The sequence below is a fragment of the Botryllus schlosseri genome, chromosome 11 (assembly GCF_051294905.1).
Source record: "Botryllus schlosseri isolate E-star chromosome 11, Bs_hap1, whole genome shotgun sequence".
In the NCBI taxonomy this organism is placed as follows: domain Eukaryota; kingdom Metazoa; phylum Chordata; class Ascidiacea; order Stolidobranchia; family Styelidae; genus Botryllus; species Botryllus schlosseri.
Window position 1 is genome coordinate 14,419,796 of NC_137246.1, and position 21,410 is coordinate 14,441,205.

The 21,410-nt window shown below is 40.4% G+C and overlaps 2 protein-coding genes and 1 long non-coding RNA gene across 3 annotated transcripts; 1 reads left to right on the top strand and 2 right to left on the bottom strand.

Annotated features, from left to right (window-relative positions):
- Positions 1-264: 264 nt before the first annotated feature.
- Positions 265-11,105, bottom strand: LOC145449759 (uncharacterized). Its single transcript, XM_080328181.1, has 12 exons — positions 9,163-11,105; positions 8,978-9,087; positions 7,257-7,384; positions 7,014-7,137; positions 6,448-6,537; positions 6,241-6,361; positions 5,964-6,176; positions 5,232-5,475; positions 4,597-4,788; positions 3,446-3,722; positions 2,389-2,524; positions 265-880 (listed from the first exon to the last, which is right to left on the bottom strand). Exons 1-12 carry the CDS (start codon positions 9,215-9,217, stop codon positions 756-758), a joined length of 1,815 nt encoding a protein of 604 aa, XP_080184307.1. The 5' UTR covers positions 9,218-11,105; the 3' UTR covers positions 265-755.
- Positions 2,523-7,064, top strand: LOC145449760 (uncharacterized). Its single transcript, XR_013918346.1, has 2 exons — positions 2,523-2,855; positions 3,285-7,064. It is a non-coding gene; the product is annotated as an uncharacterized LOC145449760 (long non-coding RNA).
- A 3,749-nt stretch (positions 11,106-14,854) lies between the features above and the next one.
- Positions 14,855-17,880, bottom strand: LOC145449761 (autophagy protein 5-like). Its single transcript, XM_080328182.1, has one exon. It carries the CDS (start codon positions 16,458-16,460, stop codon positions 15,666-15,668), a length of 795 nt encoding a protein of 264 aa, XP_080184308.1. The 5' UTR covers positions 16,461-17,880; the 3' UTR covers positions 14,855-15,665.
- Between the last annotated feature and the right edge of the window lie 3,530 nt (positions 17,881-21,410).

Here is a 21,410-nt window from a genome sequence, read left to right on the forward strand (position 1 = left end):
CGAGGTCTCAAATTATGCCTGCTTGGAAATACAATGACTCGGGGCTGCAGCCCGCAGTGCTATCAGAAACCAGGAAATTGGCCAAAACACATTTGAGTTAGAGAGCCCTACCTTATTAAGAAATCGCCGACGTTCCCCAATTTCAATCAAGTCATGTTATCGAAAACAGAGACTTCATATAATCACTTGCTCACGGTGTATATACCTCTGATCATGTGACTACATCTCGACCTCCTACAACATCACATAAGAAACACGACGGGCTGATCTCAAAAGCCTTTTCAAACAGCAAACAAATTCAAAGAAATCATGATTGTAGTAACGGCTACATAGGCACAAGAAAAATAGTTGGCATGAAATATTACAAAAATATCTTACAGAGTCGCGAAAGCTTGCTAATTTGGCAGGTAAAATCTGCTAGAAACTTCTAAAAAAAGCACTTCAACGTGTATGCAACGAACGGAACACAAAATACAGTTGCTCGTGCATAATTCAAAGCATAACACACAGCGCGCCGCCGCCAAACTACGCCACAAACTCAGAGACGAACACAATATCCGCTAACTACACAAAAAGCATGGTGCCACGCGACAATGTCTTAAGGCAGAACTTCGTACGAGTAAGCATAGGAAGATATGAGAAGGCTTGCGTCTGGTCCTCCATCCCTGATGCAGGTAGTACTACTAAAAGGAAACGAGCGAAGCTATTCCCGCGTAGCAATATTAGGATGGACGAAACGCGGCAGAGAGCAGCGGTCAGTTTTGAGAGTCCATCGTGTGGTTTTCGGCGACGGTTTTGGCCTGATCTTCATCGCTAGAGTGCGATCCTAGGATATCTTTGATGCTATGGCTCGATTTACGCAACACTTCCTTTGGTCTTTCTAAAAACAGCAAATTTCGACGAATGAGAGATCATACACGTAGTTACTAAATGCGCTATCACGGAGATTTGTGATGCAACAAGGCCAATTTTAGGTAAAGGGGTTGCAAACGCACAGTTAAGTTTGCCTGATATATAGTTTCTCTAGAGAGCTCGGTCTTGGCATGGGTAAAAAGCTGGAACGAGAGAAAGAGTTGGCGTGCGTCATGGTGCTGGTGAGGTTAAACATCACAGTCACGCTTGTTAATTAGAGCTTGTCACCAGGTACCACAGCCTAGCAGAACAAAAAGCTTGTAGAAGTGAAAGAAGTGATAGTGACCTCATCGTGCTAAGGGCATAAAATCTGTACATTTCACTCGATGCGTGGTTTCACATAATCCTTGGTAAGCGTGTATTTTATGGCCTTACCGGAATAGGTTTGGGCCACCTTTGTATTGCATTGAAAAAATTAGGACTTCAGGAGAAATTTCAGTGACATCAACCACACACTGAATCAATGATTTTTTTTTAGTAAATCGTGCTTCATAAAGCTGTCAAGTCTACAACTGGTTGTCTGTACCTCGTTGCTTTCATACGGGCTGTGAAAAACGTAGCACACTTGCAATGTGTGACCAACCACTGCGCAATCAAAACCGGACTTTGGTTTTGAGCACCTTGCTTGTAGTTGTAGGGTAGCAAGTACTGACGATTTTTCTAGTTGAAAGCTAAGTTTTCAGGTTCAATATTGCTATGTTTCCCAATCGGAAACAGGAGATTTGGCTAGATACTTTTGTTGACAGTTGTTAGCGGCCAGGGCCAGAAGTCATTTTGGGGTACAATTGGGTCACGGAATGCTAAGGTCGGGAACCATAATGTTCGAGGTTGACTGCCAGCATGATCCCAATGAGCCAGGTCATGGAAAGTAAGATACAGTATTGGAAAACAATATCATCAACCCACTTGAAAGCCTTTGTGGTTTTATTATATATTTACTTTGGCGCACGGACAGAAAACGCTAGTTCTAGCTCATCAAGATGTCTGGCAGCCCGAACTACTGGAAATTCGAACATGTCCATTGTCCATGAAAGTAGGTCGCTTAACAGCATCAAGGTACTGAATATTTCATTACAAGTTACAGCGTCTGGCAATTGGCTCTTCAAATTAATGATTTTCCGCAAGCGGCTACGATGTTTATCCACATTTCAAAAACTTCAGGCAGCTCGCACCAGTGAATTGATAACAACATAATGGCAACCGTACATAATAAGCCCTGATGATGGACCTTGCGGAAGTATATCTTGAAAGGAAATGATGCTCAGAGGGAAAAAGATTGCAAAGTATCATGACTATAGTCATAGCCTATGTACGTGCCACAACTGTGAAACCCCAACCTCTGATCGAATCAGCCAGTTTATTGATTAGAAACGACATTACTTCTCATGAATGGACATCAATTTGATCACACGCCATTGACAGATGTCACTCCTGTTACGACATGGTTAACAAATGTAATAGAGAGCACCCCCTGACCTGAATGGGCACTTGAAAATGGAGAGATGGAACTTTGCATATGTCGGTCACTTTTCGTCAGATGGGAAGGTGACTTCAAGGAAAGCATGTTCCCAAAGCTTTCGCTAACTTCAGCTTCTTCCACACATCTGTGACCCTGAAGTGCAAAAAATGTGTCACATGCGTCGAGACTAACAATATTAGCTCATAAATCTTTATCAACACCCTTTCAAAATGTTTTAAATTCACGCCATGGTCGGCGTGATCGGTATAGCCTCGAGCCAGCAAGGAGTAGAACAGGGTCTTTCATTGGCGACTCGCCGGACTAGAGCAGGGCTGGTAGGTGAAATTTAAACAAGGGCGTTGAAATTGAAAAGCATTTATTTAGGCATGGTGGAATGCACTAAATTATCCAAACTATCGGTAACAATGACATGTGTCATTAGTTAAGTCCTATTGACATGTTTCTTAGCTTGCCCAGTAGGGCTGTTCAAAAATAGCTTTTTTTCCTGAATCTTGCTGGTTACGTGATTAAATCGTTAGGTTGCCTTAAAAAACGACGCACACCAAATTTTAATTCATTCCAACCATTCCAATTCACACCAATTCATCCCAGAATTATCGAAGAAAAACTCAAATAGCTCCGCTTCTACTGGTTGGAATTTATTCAAATTTGTTTTGCATCGTCTTTGAAGACAGCGCAACGATTTCATGGGGTTAACAGAAAAATCGGACAAAAAAATTTTTTTGCATCTTTGGGTAAATTCAAAATTTTCAAACTGTACGAAATCAGCGATTATTGGTCGGAATGAATTAAAATTTGGTGTGCGTCGTTTTTTAAGGCAACCTAACGATTTAATCACGTAACCAGCGAGATTCAGGAAAAAAAGTTATTTTTGAACAGCCCTATTGCCCAGACCTGACCATCGGGATAAGGCCTCCTCAAGGCTGTCCGCATATATATCCTGCTACAAAAGTGTTGGACGTACGTTCACACCTTGCTCAAACACCAATTCAACACACACAAACGAGTCAAAGCTTGGTGACAAAACAAACAAATCAAGATCGAAAGAAGTACCTTAAACCGAAGCTTTGGCGGTATTACAGAAGACAAAGCGGTCGGAGCATTTTGATCTTTGGCGGCCGCCACATTTTCCGATCCCGACATATCGGAAACGGGCGAGTCTGCGTCGTTCGATATGGTCTCCACGTCCACGTCTTTTTCATCTTCGCTCGTCGTTTCTTGCTGCATCGCCTCGCTGTTTCCGTTATTCGGAAACGCGCGAGCCAGGTCGCCGTTCTCGGACGTGTCCGACTTGACGTGTTTCAACGTGAATGACTCGGAGCGAGCGTTGCTGAAACACAATCTGCATAAGCATAGAAATGACAAATGTCTGTACAAGCTCGGCTAATTTCACACCACACAATTCTCCTGTAGCATTTTCAAGAAAACCATAAATTATATTAGAATTAATATTAGAGCACAGAAACATCTCGCACATTAGATTATCGACACTTCGCTGTAATTAGACAACTAGAATTATATAGTTGTCCAAGTTTGGTTCATATAGGCTCATAATATTCAACTTAAATTTGGCACGGCACTGGTATGATGTTAATTTGCTACTAACACAACGCTTGGTAGTTCCTTTTAGTTCTATGATAGTTGCTAACGATTATGCTGGACAAGCGTCAGCCAAAAATCATCACGAATATACTACTATCCAATTGTATATCAACGTTAAGGTTAGTCGAATACTACATCTCAGGAGTGGAAATCAAGATGGTAGTTATTTTTGTCGGATCGTATCGATTACTTTGGCAGAATTTTCTTCGAAGGTAGATAGAAATCGAATCAAGAGCACAAACTGCAATTTGGCCTGATTTCGTTGTTATCAGCTATGTCCACAGATGTTTAACATGCAGAATAATGCCGTTACGTAATCCAGCTTTCGAGCAAGGGTTCCATATTATTGACTAATCCAAGGCTTATGAAACGAGAAAAGCATGCAGAATAACTGTTAGTAATCCATTTCGCCGAGTGCATACCACATCAAACTTTGTAGCAAACCATCATCGACTTTTATACCACATTATCAAGTTACTAAACATTATGGTCATTAGTCAGTAGCTTACGGTTTGCGCAAATACCTTCTGTGGTCTACAGTAAGTGCCCAGGAATTTTACAGCCAGATCTTTCCGGGAAGAAAAATTATCGTCTCAACTAACCTGCGCTTACGGGCCAACGGTGGCTTTTGCAGCTGTAATCCTTTCGCCTTAGCGTGCGTTACATGTTCGTGTTTGATAGAAGCAGAAGTGGACGGCGTATTACTGAGAGTTGGACTGCGAACGTCAGTGGCTAATCGAGCAGTTGGAAATTGCAAACCGCCGTGAAAAGGAGGCGGTGGACGTAACGAGTCACTGAAAAATGAAAATCAAATTTCAGTCAAGGAGCTGATAGTCAAGGGTTTCCAGTCAATTCGGCTGTTGGCGGCCGCGAACTCCTAACTTAACCACTGACCTGAATGCATTAGTAAATACATACAAGTGCTGAATTCAACAAACCGAATTAGGCAAGGGTTGTATGTCGCGTTCACACTCACATTCAATAAAGCATTTACTTTCAAATACAATAACCATGTATCACTTGCATAATAATAGTTACTACATTTCTAATAAACATGCCCAATTTATCAAGCCCAGTATACCATAATTCACACTCATATTGACTGGAACCTTCATTTCCAAATATATAAATATAATATCGATGCATCGCTTTCATCATTATAATTATTAAATTCCTATAACCAAATTCACAAAGCGATAAAGTCACTGGGGACCTAATCAAGGGCAAAACTACCAACCTTTGGTAAGCGGCGATGTCAGCGACATCAAAGGAAAAGACGGGCTGCGAGCCTTTCTTCATGCCAGGGCTGGCAGTCTGCGCCGGGCTGAATCCCGGTGAGAAAGACGGACTGTGAGCGAATCCCAGATAAGTGGGAGTGGCCGGTAACGAGCCAGGGTACAGATTCAAAGGCATGCCGAATCCGTTACCGATGGGCGGATATCCATGAACGCCAGTTGCTATGGGCAACAGTCCGGGGCTTCCTGCAAGTGAAAACAGGGCTCTCATCACTGACGCAACGCGCAGGTTCTCAGTAGAGCTGGGCAAAGTCTAGTGCCCGAGCGCTTCAATTCCAAATCGCGTATTTCAGTAACAGTCAATATCACGTCACAGTTTTATGCAACTCCAGAGATTATAATGTCAGATAATTTGGTAGCATTTCGGCCATACCTATATCATTGCGCTTTGCGACAATGCACGGGGTTGATCACGACTTCACATATACCGTATTGCGTTTCCACTAACGTACGTTGCTTTACTACATGTTTTGGATGCTGTGATACGATCAATCAAGATTTCAAGGCTTTCAAGTAGGCAAAAAATCAGTGAATCTACAATTCTCGCTGATAATAGTATAACTCATAGTGGAAATAGTCATACTAATTCAATACCTATAAAATCGTTTGTCCCTACTCGACTGGTTAGACTTGATATTGTAATCATTGTGCCAACACTAGCACTCAGAAATTACCCGGAGCGTAGACGTGATTTACAGAACGCGGAGAGAGATAATGCCGAAAATGACCGGGTAGAAACGACGGCTGACAATGGTACTTGTGGCGAAACGGTCCGACCAGCGGACTGATCGGCGCCGTACTACGCATCATGCCGTTTTCGGAATCGGCCTCGGACGGTACCAAGGACTCCTCACTTCCATCGCTCACAGACCCCAACAGCTTGCGAACTGAGAAATAAACATATCATATTTGAATGTCTTGACAAATGTGAAAGATTCGTCCCACACTAACCTGGTTTCGGTGCGGGCAACAGAGGCGACTCTACAGGAGAATCTGTAGTGTTACCGAACACATTATCACAAGAGTCGGACTTCCCCAAAGCAGCAGTCGGACCAGGGTGTCTTGCAATATTCTAAAATACAAGATCATTTTGTCGCTAAGGTGCCTTTTTAACATGAGTTCACCTCCACGATATATCGAAATGATTGTGGTACGTACTTGAGGATTGTTGATCATCAGATGATGGTGGTTACGTTTTGACGCATCACTGATACCAGCAGCCAATGACGGGTTAGCACTTGGAAATATCTGTTAATAATGACTAGACTTTGACAATGATCCAAACGACCAACGCACATGCAATAGTAGGTAAAGAGTTTATCATTCGTATTTGAAATGCTGGCAAGCAAGATATCGCAGGCACAATAAAATTGAAACAACGATATCAGCAGGTGCACACTGCACAGTTATGATATAACGCTTCTCTAATATGTATGCATTATATCACATACTGCTGAAATACTGGGTGAACTTAGTTGGTTCATATTACTCATCTAGTAATACAAGGGTGTAGGAAATTTCCAGGCTGTCCAGTGTCCATAGATGACTAGTATAATAGCAACTGTAAAACTCAATCGCCTAGTGCGACACGCCATTCATTTCCTGCAGGAAATTGAAAGGACTAATGGTGATATTTCGATAGGACCATGCCATTCTCCTTTTTCCATGTAAAAGCAACTAACAAAGCAGAATAACCTGGTAAGCAATAATATGCAGTCACATACCTGGGGTCGACCAGAAGCAAATGATTGGCCGAGTCCAAAAGGTGTAGCTAGCTCGCGAAAATTGAATTGATAAGTAAATCTTTTTCCTTTGGTTTTGTACAAAATTCTTTTATTATAGTAGTACCTGTAATTAAACAAAATAGGCAACATATTTATCAGTCACACTCACTTTACCTGAACCACCACCAACAGCGAATAACGCAATGCTACAAGATATAACCATCAATGACGATAGATACTTACCTTAACGCCCTGCTTAATTTATCATAATTCATATGTGGCTTGCATTTTCTGATTCCCCACAGTTTTGCAACTTCGTCTGGATCTTTTATCACAAATTCTCCATACTCGCCTTGCCAAGCAATAAGATCCTATCAAAAATGATAAGATAGAACTCGAGACCAAACCACTGCACCACACACAACAAAAATTGTGATAACATCATGGTATGATAGAGAATATAGATGAAGGTTGCATGAGAACGGGACACACTTCAAGAGGGTTAATGAGAATTGTTACTATTTTAGTACAAAATCCTTGGGATGGTGAAGGTTGGTCGGAATCATGTCACAAAAAGTCGCGGCGCGACCTCCAGGAATAACGTGATACTAGTTTATGTTAACCTTTTTTACATTGCGTGGCAAGTCGCATATTTACACTATTACACATCTCAAATTACATTAAGATCGTTTACAGGTTAACAGTGGACATTATACACAGCATAATCTGGTGATCTGTGAGTAGTTCTAACACTAACAGTACCAGATTGTAACTGGTCTCTACTTAGGGAACTTTTGCATTTGCATGCCTCTTTATCAAAATCATAACTCGTTCTAACAGTTACTTCTTCCAGACATGTAATTTAGAGCATGTATAATAAAATGAGTTGAAAATGACATTTGCTGTATATTAGAAGAGTCCTAAAAGGTTGTCGAGTAAAGTCTTTCGAGTCATATTCAGAAAGGAGCGTAGGAGAGATAGGTTCCAACATTTCTCAGGATGTTGGGTAGCCCCTAATTAAAATTTAACATCGCAAGAGCTAGAATGTTAGGACCAAACATTCCTTATCTGCTGTACAGACGGAAAAAGCTGAATATTTACCCAAACTAGTTCACCAACAATAGAATAATGAAACCATAGAAGTAAAACAGAAGTCAAATCATGGGCAACTGAAAACATGTTAAATTTATTAACTACCATTTCAATTATCTACACAAATGCAGCAGGTGGCTGCAGTATCTTTTAGAAAAATTAAGCTCCAGGCAATGTCTAGATCTAGAAATAACACGTTGCCTATGTTATAAATCATTAATATGGCGATGGCAGCATAACATTCCGCATTCCGACGCAGTAAACCACCGAATAAATAGTACGCCTTCTCTTACAATCAATTTTGTATGTGTAAGTTCATTAGACAATTAGAGCGTCTACATTTGTAGCGATGACATCATACGCACTGCAAATGTACGATAAACATGTCTAAAGTATACCCTGACAGTTTTTAATCATATTGAGGAAAACTAGGCATTGGCGTCAAGACATCAAACGACAGATAATTTACTCAAGCAAACATGACACTCGGTGTTTTGTTGATTTGAATATTTCCAGTTCCCATGTAGGCCTAAGTCTTATGAGAAGAAGAAATAATTTTAGTTGTGGAGATTAGGCCCACATGAATATTGTAAAACACAACAAGTTTCGATATCTTACTCCTTTCACTGTGGAGGAGAAATTTGGTTTCCCTGTTTCTAGCTAACAGTAATCTTGCATTGAGTCATGCTCACTCCAAGATTGTGGTCATATATCGGATGACAAAGCAAGATAAAGAAGGCATTCTCTCATCGCATGCATATAATAATACATATATATTAGAATCAGCTGACTGAGCACAGCAACCACCCTCTATCAATTGAAGAAATTAAATAAATGATATTAGAGCCAACTGATCAACAGTAGACTATTACCTGATATTGTTCATTTTGAAGGAGTTCAAGTATGAAGTGCCATAACTGGACTTGTCGACTTCCAGGAGCTGACTCAGATTTGTATGCCCACTCAGGTACATTTGGAGGACCTGAAATCAACAAGAGATACCAAAATACTATGTTGCAATACTTTCAGATATGCCAGTTATCACGGCGATACATACCTTGCCACCTCGAGCTAGTTACTGGCTTGATATGGTCCAAGTGTGACCTTTTCATTTTGAACACTTGGTATAAATCAGATTCTCATAGTCTAGGTAAATGGCATATCATTATTGACAATCACAATGCCTTGAAATCAGAGAATAGAACACGAGTTATTGGGGCGCATATTGCTATAGTCATTTCATGCACGCACATCACACAATGCACAATAGGAAGTTCTGTCTTACATTAGAAATGTATCATCTTTGACAGTTTTGGAATTGACGCCAAAGCTCTTCAACAAAGAACAATCTTGAATTTATAAAATATTTAGTCATGATAAACATTTTGACAAAAAAAGCAATCATTCTCAAACAAACAAGGCCAAGCGAATCCAACAAATGGCCCACAGGAAGGTTTTGAATGGACTTGCGTGGTATTTTCAAAGTGATTATTAACTAACTTATTCCTGGATAATTCATTGCGAACACGGATTGCGAGGCATTGTCGCACATCATTTGCCTCTTTATCATTTGCCCATACATCAACAATAGCTGTTAGCCACAAACATGGAAGGTTGAGGCTTCGAAAATGGGTATAGGGACTCTATCTTGGTTAGAAAAGATAGGATTAAGATATTGAAAACAAGCATTATATAATTGAAACGTTGTATAAAGGTAGTGTATCCCAGATCACATGTATCAGTGGTACAGTCACTTCGCAGATGACCATCAGTGTAACTGCGTTGGGACAAGGCCGACAAGCTAAATGCACCGAACGAAATTATGTTAAATCACAACGGTATATATCCAGCAGAGCAGTGAGTGTTATGCTACTGAACCAGAGTGGAATTGGTGGCAACGTCACACAGGATTTTTTGTTTAATTACTTAATTATTCTATGCAGAAAAGCTCTCATCACGCAGGATTCATTTCAAAAAATGAACCGAGATTCCATATAGTCAGTAATGAAGTGCTGACTCTCCGAAGCAGAGTATTGCGCTTTTTGCATTTCGTCATAATGGTGTCGTATTTTGACGAGGAAATCGTAGAAAAGATTTAAGTTATGACCGAAAGACGTTGGAATACATATCTATACATGTATAGAGGAAGAGATATAATTTGCTATATCATAGCAAATAAATCAAATATCCAATACAAATTTTACAGAATACAAAAATATTTATATCAAAAGTGTACAAGTAATGCACATTTGGCAGTAAGCTATGACAGCATGAGAATTGGGAAAATATGTTGACACTGTCGCAAGATACACACCACACAAAACTCACAATCAAGTTGAACACCTAAACGGGACTTTATATACAAATCAACATAAAAAACAGGTTAATATACACAATCCAGCTAACTTGACTGCAAGCAAGCAGAACAGTATTATACTAATATGACTCATACAAACCTGCAATAGCAGATAACCCAATATGGAATCGGTGTCTCGTGCACACCAAAGATTCTACTGACTGCACACAGGTGTGACGCCGAGAACCGCCTTGGCACACCAAAGATATTGCGCTAAACGTACCGGAATTCCAGCCTGGCAGATAACCACAGAAGAAAGGTTAATCCAAATTAAAATCCTTTACACCTATGCTTTGTGGACTTCGAAAATTCAAGACCTTGCCGACCCTTCTATGACACTGATGAAAACAGTCATTCTACATCCACGCTCACACAGTATAGATATTCCAAATTAGAGTTTCACAATATGCAGTTTCGCCAAGTTCGTGAAGGCACTGGGGTTGGTCAAAAATATATCAGCGTTTAACATTTCAAATTCCTGTGCCGTTCGGTAACACCTTGACCTAAACATAGCTCAAATTAGCAACATCATGAAGTCGATCTACGATAAGAACAACGATTATTATACAACCACTGGTTCCGACCGCTATTGATCGGCACGCGAAAAACCGAACCCGAAAGCTAGCCATGAGCCAAGACAACGAAATGATGTCCCAACGGCGGTCGTACTGCACTTGTTTATGAAAGCATAAAGAGATTCCTGTCCACATGATGGCGAAAATAGAGCGATTGTGACGGTGGCTCCTCGTGGCATGTATTGACTTGGTAGCCGGGTCAGTACACAATGTTCTTCTTTTTGATTTTGTCTCTGTTGCATCACAGGTAACTACTCATCTCTTGTTTGTAAGACTCAATTATGTTATCACGCTGGTTCTGCTACCTCTGCCTGTGCCAGATTAGTGCACTAGGAAGGGGCCAGTTAGTCACTACCGATTTGTTGATTTCCGCAAAAATGATATTGCTTTTGCCTCAATACTTTCTTCTATGGAGATGGTAGAGTGTTGGCCGAATAACGATCGGACGGGGCGATATATCGGGGCAGATTCGCGCGCGTCAAAATGCGGAGGCTTCAAACAAACGCAAGGAATCTTGCGACAATCAACACCTGCTTTGTGATATTACGAACTCGTGCGCACGAAGAATCGTGTACTTCCGACAACAAACTCACATTAATATTCAGACTGCCCCGTCTGATGCGGGAAAATCTTTTCCGGAATAATCGAACTCTTTTCTTCAGGTTAACCTGAAATGCGAATGATATCTGTCGGCCAATGATTGAATTCTTCATCGACGTACTGTCAATTTCTTCTTCGGTGTACTTCATCAAAACCTTGCAGATTTGTTCATTCGGACAGGCCCATGAATGACATTTTCATAGAATATGATGAGCGTACGATTGATGTCATGGAAAACAAGTTTGAACTGATTTGAAAACAAATACTGAGTAGGCCTACTCCACAGTGACGTGCGGTCCAACGAGGCAGGTGAGGCAGTGCCTCACCTGTCGTCAGGGTGAGTAGCCTAAGTGAAAATTGTGAAAACCCTTGATGAGTCGATGAATATTGATATTTCACATCGATGTTCATAAATAACTAAATTTGAACATTTTTTCACCCAACATCACCAAATATCATAATTATTATTTCAAAATAAAGCGCGAAAGGACAGGTGAGGCACAGGGGAGGCACGGGCGGGTCGTGCCTCACCTGCGACAATGCAATTCATCACGAATAGCTCGGAATTCATAATAACTGGTATCAATCAAATGCTATCGTCACACTGATTCCGAAAATCCAAATATTAACAGTGTCAGAGCACCAGAACCCCCCCCCCCCCCATCCCCCCAAGAACACCAGGGAAGGTGACTTTCGGCTTTATGACGGACAATGCCATCGCAGAAAAACAATAGCCAGGTGAGGCACAAACGAATCTGCCTCATGAACTATTCGCTAACAATTGGACAATCGCAGCACAGTGAAACGCGCTATCGATTTCGGAATCCAACTGTCTTGTTGGAATTATACAGTAGCGACGGCCAATACGTAATGCGGAGCAAATACACTCCCTTACTTATGTAGCTGTTATGTATTTTCCATCCATAGCTACGTTAAATTGTGGTATGTGATAGCTTCTTGCATAGGCTGCATTGTCGTTGTTTGTGGCTTTTATGCTGTGTTCGACTGCAATACCTATAATAACCCTTAATTGTGGTGTGTGATAGCTATACTTACATAGCCTGCGTTGTCGTTGTTCGAGGTCAGTGATGCCACCCTAGTGTTTTTACACTAGATCTGGTGTATTGTGACTCGACATAGCGTCCTAGCGTCCTAGTCCTATTTTCTTTCGAAATTCGGCAAATCTAGTGTTTTCTTTACTGAAAAAATATTTGTAAATGAGGATGCTATTTTCATGTGCTTCGAACAATTTATACCGTTACTTGAAGAGATAGTAATTATTATCCGTCTAAACTTGCCCATTTAGCACAATAGCGACCAGTCGTACTGATATTGTAGAATGTGGAATTGCAATGGCTCTCAGTGTGCGAAGAAAATGCTCTTTATACCCGCTGCTGTCGTTATTCACATTTTGGTCTCTTTATCAGGTACTTTATGTATGTGAGTGTGTGTGTGGGAGTCCGTGCCTCACCACCCATGAACCTCACCGCACGTCACTGCTACTCCATCCAATCAATATAATAATCGTCAGATTATATTTTCATCTGCCCGCAACAAAATCACAGAATGCACATTGATACATTGTGAGATATAAGATACAATGCGATGTACAAGATGCAATGTGATGTTTATATAGCTCAGTGGATGTAATGAACAGTTAGGAGTGAACGTACGTCGTACGTACGTGCGTTCCACAGCTAGAATTATTTTGTGTAGTGCGGTTTTAAGCGTACATATTTTGTCTAATTCGACGGCAGTCAAAGCATATAATGCGCTTAATAAACGAAGCGAAGCGACAATAGCAATCTTTGGTTCCCTGGCCTCCCACGTGGTCATTGGTTATAGTATATCTCAAAGAATGTCCTTCTACATCTACATTCTTTGGTATATCCGGGTTGGGGGCGTGACAAAAGGACCCAACCAACACCATGGGGACCTGAATTATAATCCAGACTCTTGCAAAAAAATGTCGCCGAACTCATTGTGGCAATCTGATATCCAGCGTCAGATGGAAATTGCTCTTCGACTTTGTCAGAAGGATACAAACTACGCTGCTCTCTGTTGGAGATTTCACCGAACTTATGAATCTGTTCATTGACTGACGAAAAAGAACATTTTGCGTAACAATACAATTATTCGGTACTATTGATTGAACCGACTGTTATTGAATGCCTTTAGAGGTGATCCCTGATCAGTGATCACTAACCCGACGAAATACTTCGACTTTTTCAGAGTATTCCAGGTCTTCCCTGCATGCGGTAATTAGCCTACTCAAATGGCTATGTTTCATCACTACGTCCAATCATACTAAAACAGTTTTATAGGCAAAACTATAGTTACTTTTCATACGTTGGATTTCGTAAAGCAGGCAGTTGTGTTGGCCTGTTTGCAACGCGTTTCTGAGTGAAAATCTCGTAACAAGGGCCAAGCTGAATATATTATTATTTGTGTTAGTCACGAAGATGCTGTCTGGAATCCCAATAAGTAACCCACCACCTCAGAAAAACTGGCAAGTATGCGACCCCTTGACCAAATGTACCTGAGCTGGTCACAGTAGTCATCGTCGGTACTCAGTAGAAGTAACGCCCTCAATTTTTACTCAAATAAAAGTAGAAATTTGGAAGTAAAAAAGTAAGTATTCTAGGCTTAGTTTTGCCTAAAAAACTGAAAACTGTCAAGTAGAAGTAGTCGAAAATCATAACCATTCGAGGAGGTAGTGGAAATAGGGTTACCATATTTTGAAAATCTGAAACGAGGACACATTTTCAGACTTGCAAAACCGGAGAATTCTCAAAAAATGGTAAATTTTTTCACTGTGCGGTCGATTAACTAAAAAAAAGGTCAACTTTCTTGCTCAGCGCCCAAAATACAGATTCTTAGTTTAGTTTTTTCCTTCACATTGTCAGGTGGTTGACTAAAAAAAAATAATGCGGGCGATCAAGCGGGCATTCGGGAGTCGAGTCGAAGTGGTGACCTTTTTCAGTCAACACAATAGACTACCATTGGTCGAAAAATTATCAAAATCCCGTTTTCTTGTTTGAAACTAGAGCTTTCAGAATTTTTGACAACTGTCCTCTTTATCAGATCTCAAAATATTATAACCCTATTACTGACCACTTCTGAAATTTACTCCTCAAAATTATTTACATTTACTGAAACTGGACCCTGACTATGATCTTGTTAGGGTATCTGCAACTACATAGAATGCTAGACAATAATTCACTCGCTTTATAATTTATTTGTAATAGTTCGAAAACACAAGTATCTTGATTATACAGAAGGCGGGCTACAGTTCTGTCAAGACGAGATGTTACAAAAATGTTTGACATACATACAATGATATATATAGCAATAATTAGTTCAAAAATTATAACACCATCAAAGGGCCAAATCTCCTTGCACTGAAATAAAATTGATTTACTCAAAATAACATTCTCCTATCAGATATCATTGCGGTACAGAAATCCAATTATCAGGCAAGCCTTAAGGTGCAATTTGCATTCAAGAATTACTCACATTGTCAGACACTGTGGACGCTTCCTGGAGAGAAATGATACCGAATCCCAAGATTTGTGTACACAATTTCTATAGGTTTGGGTAATTTTATATTTCTTCTCTTCCAATAACAAAGGATTCTCGGCATTTGACGAGATAAACCTGAGATTATTCATATAGAAGACACAATTCTGTTACCAATGGTAAATATTCATCAGTAATCCGGGAACTTTTGCAGCAAATTCTCATAATTGCGGAAATGGAAATACTTCAGAGCCTGGATAACTAGTTTTCGTGAAAGAACATAATTAGATCTATTATCACATTGAAAAGTCCGAAATAGAAAATTGGTGAAAGATTTCCTCCAGAAGCTATACTGCACAGTGCACAGTGGGCCAAGCAGAATATTGGTACTTTGATGATGAGGTTGTTACTACGGACAAGGTAGAAAGCAACTTCCAGCTCATTTTGATTGCATGAATTAGTACTGAGTAGCCTACAAGAAATTCTTCACTAGTCAGTAAAACAATTTAATCACGTTTTGAAAAGAGCAATATGTAAAAAATTGTCTGCATAACTCATATGTTCACTTAACCATTGAAGAGGTACATCCAACGGTAAATCAATGCCATGAGATATTGCCTTGAAGGCCGAACACTGTTCAGAGTAATTATGTAGAAAATCTCCCAAAGTTACCATTTGACCATCAGTATCTACAGGGGCAACAAGTTTCTGATGTACTTCTTCATTTTCATACAAACGCAGAGGAATATACTTGAATGCATTGGTGTTTTCGAAGTATTCCATTAATTTCGCGTTGATAGACCAGAACTTATCGTAATCCCCGGTCCTCAAGCTGTTCCACAGTTGCTTGTGCTGGGATCGGTTCATACTGTTTATCACGTGACCCCTATGCTTCAAGTGGTCAGCTTCTTTCAATGTTGACATGAAGCAGCTTTCAATTGCATTAAGGTTTTTCAAATGAATCAAACATTTGTCGGGAAAGTCATTGAAATGTACATTGATGTTGAGAATACTCCTCTGTCCGCCGGAGCAAAATACATCCATCAATACCCCAATGGGGTGATGCCATTTTAGAGGCTTGCCGTCTACATCGAACCAGATTTCTTCGTCACCATCTTCTTGCATGACCGATGAAAAGTGATCTCGTACTTTATCTGTGTGAAGCGGCAAATAGGAATTCCTTTGCAGCATGAGATATAGCGGTGGAGGAGGCGTGGAAAGCATCATCTCACTTGGAGAGATGACAAATCTTGCAACGACAGTGCCACCCCATATTTTTCGTGTGACTGTACTATCCCGAACCATATTTCATATCAAATCAGTTGACAAGTTATGAAATACTTGGATATACTGGATATACTAGTAACTGTAAATATATTAACAGGAATGTACCATAGGTTACTGTTACTGTCAGCAGAATTCAGATGATATCGTAAGTAGTTTTGATGTGACTTTCACCAACACAATTTCAAAAATTCAAAATTATTATGAAAGGAGTGGCATTATTACTCTCATTGCGCTATTGATGAATATTGCAATCTTTTCACAATATCTCAAATATCAAATATTAAGAATGGATGTGGAGGAATATTGCGATGACAATTCCACACAAATACCAAACTGGACATTTCATCATGGTGGTTTAAGACTACGAGCAAGGCATTGGAGCATGAGTAGAAACTTAACGGCAGCAAAGAGGAAAACTCCAATATCATGAACATGCCAGGTCATAAGCGATCAAATGTTTTTCTTCGTTACGCCCTACTTACTTATTTATGGTCTCTTCTTTTCTGAGACTCAGTGGATGATATTAGACTAGGAAAATATAACCTATACAATACAGGCTCAAGTACATTGATAGAGATAGTATTTCATTGTTTATTAGGGCTGCTCATTATTGAGAAAATGTTTTGGCGGTAGGCCGGTAGCACAGCAGGGTTGGAATCCCGGTACGTTTAGCGTAATATATTTGGTGTGCCAAGACAGCTCCTAGCATCACAACTGTATGCTGTGAGTAGTATCTTTGGTGTGCACAAGACACCGATTCCATATTGATAGCACAGTAGGCGGGCAGTTGTGTTTTTAACGCGATTCATAATTGAGGAAATATTTCCACAAATGGGTGCGCAACTACATATGGAGCAAATTTCTCTTAGGCGGGGAAATTACTCTTTGGATAATATCATTCAAAAGCAGGTATATATTTTTTGACAAACAAGACATGCTACACAGGGCTTTGTTGGATTTGCTAGCGGATCCGCAATCCGTGCATGGCTTAATCTCTGAGACAAGGATAAAAATGATTCACCTTTATAGTAGGATCAGCAAGATAATTACGCTCTGACAGTCTGAAAACACTTTCACCTATCTGAAACTGATGGTCTAAAAAAAAAGTAGTTTACTGAGACCGGGCAGACTATAGGTAGTGTTTCCCAAACTTATCTAGTCAACACATAACTGGCAAACAAACCAGGTAAAAGACACCATTCATTCATTCATTTTTAACAGTGCCGTTGTGAAACACCCGCTCATCGGCAAAGAGCGAAAAACTCCAACTCCAATAACAGACGCTATGAATACAGAAAATTTCAGCTGATGAAGATGAGTTTACTGCGACATCCAGCGGATCTGCGATGTCCATTCTCTGTAGTGTCCATTCTCGGTAATGTCCATTCTCGGTGGTGTCCATTCTCGGTAATGGCATTCTCGGTAATGGTTTTCTCGGTATTGTCCGGACACCTTTTCTTCGTTGGGCCTGGGCTCAGTGATTGGGACTGGGAGCGTCGCTACGTAAATATAGATAATAAAAAAACACAAATTGAATGGTATATTCATATTGAAATGAACCCGAATATTTTCGGCTGACACCCGTCAGGGGTAATCGTCAGCAACTAGTAGATAATTGGAAAGAACATTCGATATCAACAATCGTATCACAAAATATGACTAAGATATAGATTATAGATATAGTTAGCTAAGCTATAGTTTCGACAGATATTACCTCAAAAACAAGTCATACAGTAGCCAACACCCCAATCCGATGATGTATATACACTATATACCAGTGGTTTCCAACCTTTTTCTACCCAAGCACCATTTCGAGGTTTTATGCAGTGCTCGCGTACCACATACAAGTTACGCGCGCCGAAAGCGGTCAAAAATGTTTCCACCATTTATGACGTCATAGGCACGTATTTGATCTATGCGAGGTGTAATAACAAATTCTATTAAATTAGGCATTATCAGTCAGGGCTGATGGGATACATGTAATTATATTTTCACTACCAGTCACAAGAACAACATAATGAATTATTAACAAACAACAAAAGCCAATTTATTTATTGCGATGGCTGCATTTGTTTATTTTCCACTAGCTCAGGGGCGGCCAACATTTTCGACCAAAGGGTAAAATGAGATTTGCGAACCGCTGAGCTGGCCACTTGAATGTTGATGACCTTTTTTTAGCCACCCGATAGGAGCGAACCGGATTAGGTAATGATGATGAAAACAAAACTTATATACTACGCATCAAAATCGAAAACAATTAGGCCTATGTCACGGAAAGTCAGTGTGCATAGTGCACTCATGAAGTAATCGCGCGAAGCACGAAAATTTTTCAAATTTGATGAATGAGTTCTGCCAATACTAATGTCACTTGCATATAATGCGGGTCACCTCTGTATAACACTGGGCTCACTTGGCAAACACAGGATTATTCGGGCATATTAATATCGACGATTTCGGTGAACATTCGTCTATCATTTTGTGCCAAAGTTTCATCGCCGACCATCTTCATCTTCATCATCATCTCTGCGAGTGCAGACGCGACAAGATAGCGTAGTGGTAAAGCGTCCGGCTTCTTGATCGGTAGGTTGTGGGTTCGATCCCCGGCCGGGTCAGACCAAAGACCTGATTAGTAACGCTGGTGTCCGTGACTCCCCTGCTTGGCGCTCATGCATTACTGGGAGAGCATGGAGGGGTGGTGCATGACTTAGAAAGCCGTATAGGCTATATCTGCACTTCCTTGTCCAGAGACATATGCACATCATACACTTATGGTATGCATATGCACAGATCGTGTGTAGACTGTGTACGTGTATCATCAGTCGGTGTTTGTGCCGCAAAAAACATCAAGGACAAAAATAAACTACGTCCTTCGCGGTAAGTGCCAAGAAAAATATCAATTCAAATAAATCTACCACGAAATATTCTACTTTATGGCCATATAGGGAGATCTACGGAAAATGTTGCTGCTGGCTACGCCAATGCGTCCGGACTGGTATTTAAGTCATCAAGATCCCAAATTTCGGTGTCAGACTAATCAAGATTTTGGTTGGTCTTAGAAAATCACAGTAAAGGACTTGAGTACTTTATTGTTTGATATTATAAGTAATTTCGAGAATTATTTCCCGGGCCACTCATAATCTTCTCGCGAGCCACATTTGGCTTGCGAGCCACGGGTTGGCCGACCCTGCACTAGCTGGTCGATGCGTGGCATACCTTTGCTCACAGCGCATCGAAAGTCATGCATGGGCGCAACAAGTCGGTTTCGTTTCTTCGACTTGATAGTCATCAGGGATGGAAATACTTGCTCGCACTCCCACGTATATGGGGAAATTAACATCTGGGGAATAGGGTGAGAATACGAGGAGGTGATGCTACAAAAAACTCAAAGTCAACCCCACCTGAACTAATAACTCCCTTCGGTCGAAAAAAAAACAGAATGTACTCGCGTACCACCTGGAAGACCTTCGCGTACCACTAGTGATACGCGTACCACAGGTTGGGAACCACTGCTGTATACAATCGGACGGATTTGGTTTTAATGATACAATAAACCATTGGTTCTTAACTTTGTCTCCAACGCCCCCCAGGGGACAATTAGGATTTTGAAGGGGGCGAAATGGGGGGCGCTGAATAAAAATGGCGTCAGAGTAGATGGTGTAGTAAGAACATATGACTATATAGTAGAACAATAGTAGTTCTATATATCCCAGAGTTCTCATTTCAAACTAACATTCGACAAAATCTGTCAAATCACAATGTTTTTCGTAGCACTCATCGCGAAATATCCACCGACGATGTTCCCGTGAATGTAGTGGTTAATTTTAATTCATGTAAAATGAATTTGACGCACTTTTGTATTGCCAATTCCCCGTTAAAAAACTATCGTCATATTAGCTACTTGAAATGACTATTATTAATAAACTGATACTTATACTAATAGCTCGGGTCATTTACCACAAAATGTTTTGAACTATAGGTATTGTATCTGCAGTGCACTGCAAGTCTAAATAAAAGGCACTATACTGTACAACTTTTGAGAGTGATGCCTTTGTACATTAAAGATGTTTTGAAGCTTCTTGGCCAAAATGATTAACTAAATATACTTGTATTTGAGAGCTACAAAATCAAATCGTCGGAATATTTCCTCATCTTATCATAAATAATGATACTGCTTACGGTTGTTATTCCCACTCAATTTAAAGTTAAGAGCTTTGTGCAGTAGGCCTACTAAATCTGATGTGGGCAAATCTCTACCTCATTCTCAGTTGATTAAGTATAGTCACACAAAGCAATCAAACAAAACCCATTACTATTTCCCATATTGCCAATCGCAGCGGAGAATTCGGGATGCGTACGTCGATCTCGAACCAAATGCTATGAGCCCGTAGGCCTTAGGGGCCTTACCCGATGGTTGTTATAACAACCTGGATTTGATCCAGAAAATAGCACATACAATATACCGTTAATTGGTCGAGTGGTCTGATAGTAAAGTCCCTTCGCGAAACCGGACTTCAACCACTTACCAATTGTTTTTACTACAGTCAATAAAATAGGGGGGCGCCCAGGCAATTTTTGAAAGGGGGCGCTGGAGAAAAAAAGTTTAAGAACCACTGCAATAAACATATCAAATCAAGCTTGATCCCATAACGATGCATTCTCTATATTTCTCTACATCAATCTCGTTGATGTCAATAATTTATTGTGTTGATTGGTTCGCTGATTAGCTACATGTAGTATATTTCGTTCTTACTATTGTGTGATCGCCTGGATGATTGCGGGCAAAGCTCACAGCCGAGAGTGACTAAATGCGCACAAAAGGAAAGCTGAATATTTCCAGCCAACGTTTCTAACAAATCAAATAATGTTTGAAATTGGCAAAGTGCAAGCTCGTTCAGTAATCCCATAAAATCAATACCTTCCGTCGCTTTGCCAACAATTTCGACGAGGACTTGCGAGGGAACACAAGCT

Coding starts and splice junctions, on each gene's coding strand:
- LOC145449759 (XM_080328181.1), bottom strand. CDS start 9,217: ATGAAAAGGTCACACTTGGACCATATCAAGCCAGTAACTAGCTCGAGG. Junction 7,385..8,977: donor TTCAAAATGAACAATATCAG/GTAATAGTCTAC, acceptor CATTTTTGATAG/GATCTTATTGCTTGGCAAGG. Junction 3,723..4,596: donor CCGTTGGCCCGTAAGCGCAG/GTTAGTTGAGAC, acceptor ATTGTGTTTCAG/CAACGCTCGCTCCGAGTCAT.
- LOC145449761 (XM_080328182.1), bottom strand. CDS start 16,460: ATGGTTCGGGATAGTACAGTCACACGAAAAATATGGGGTGGCACTGTC.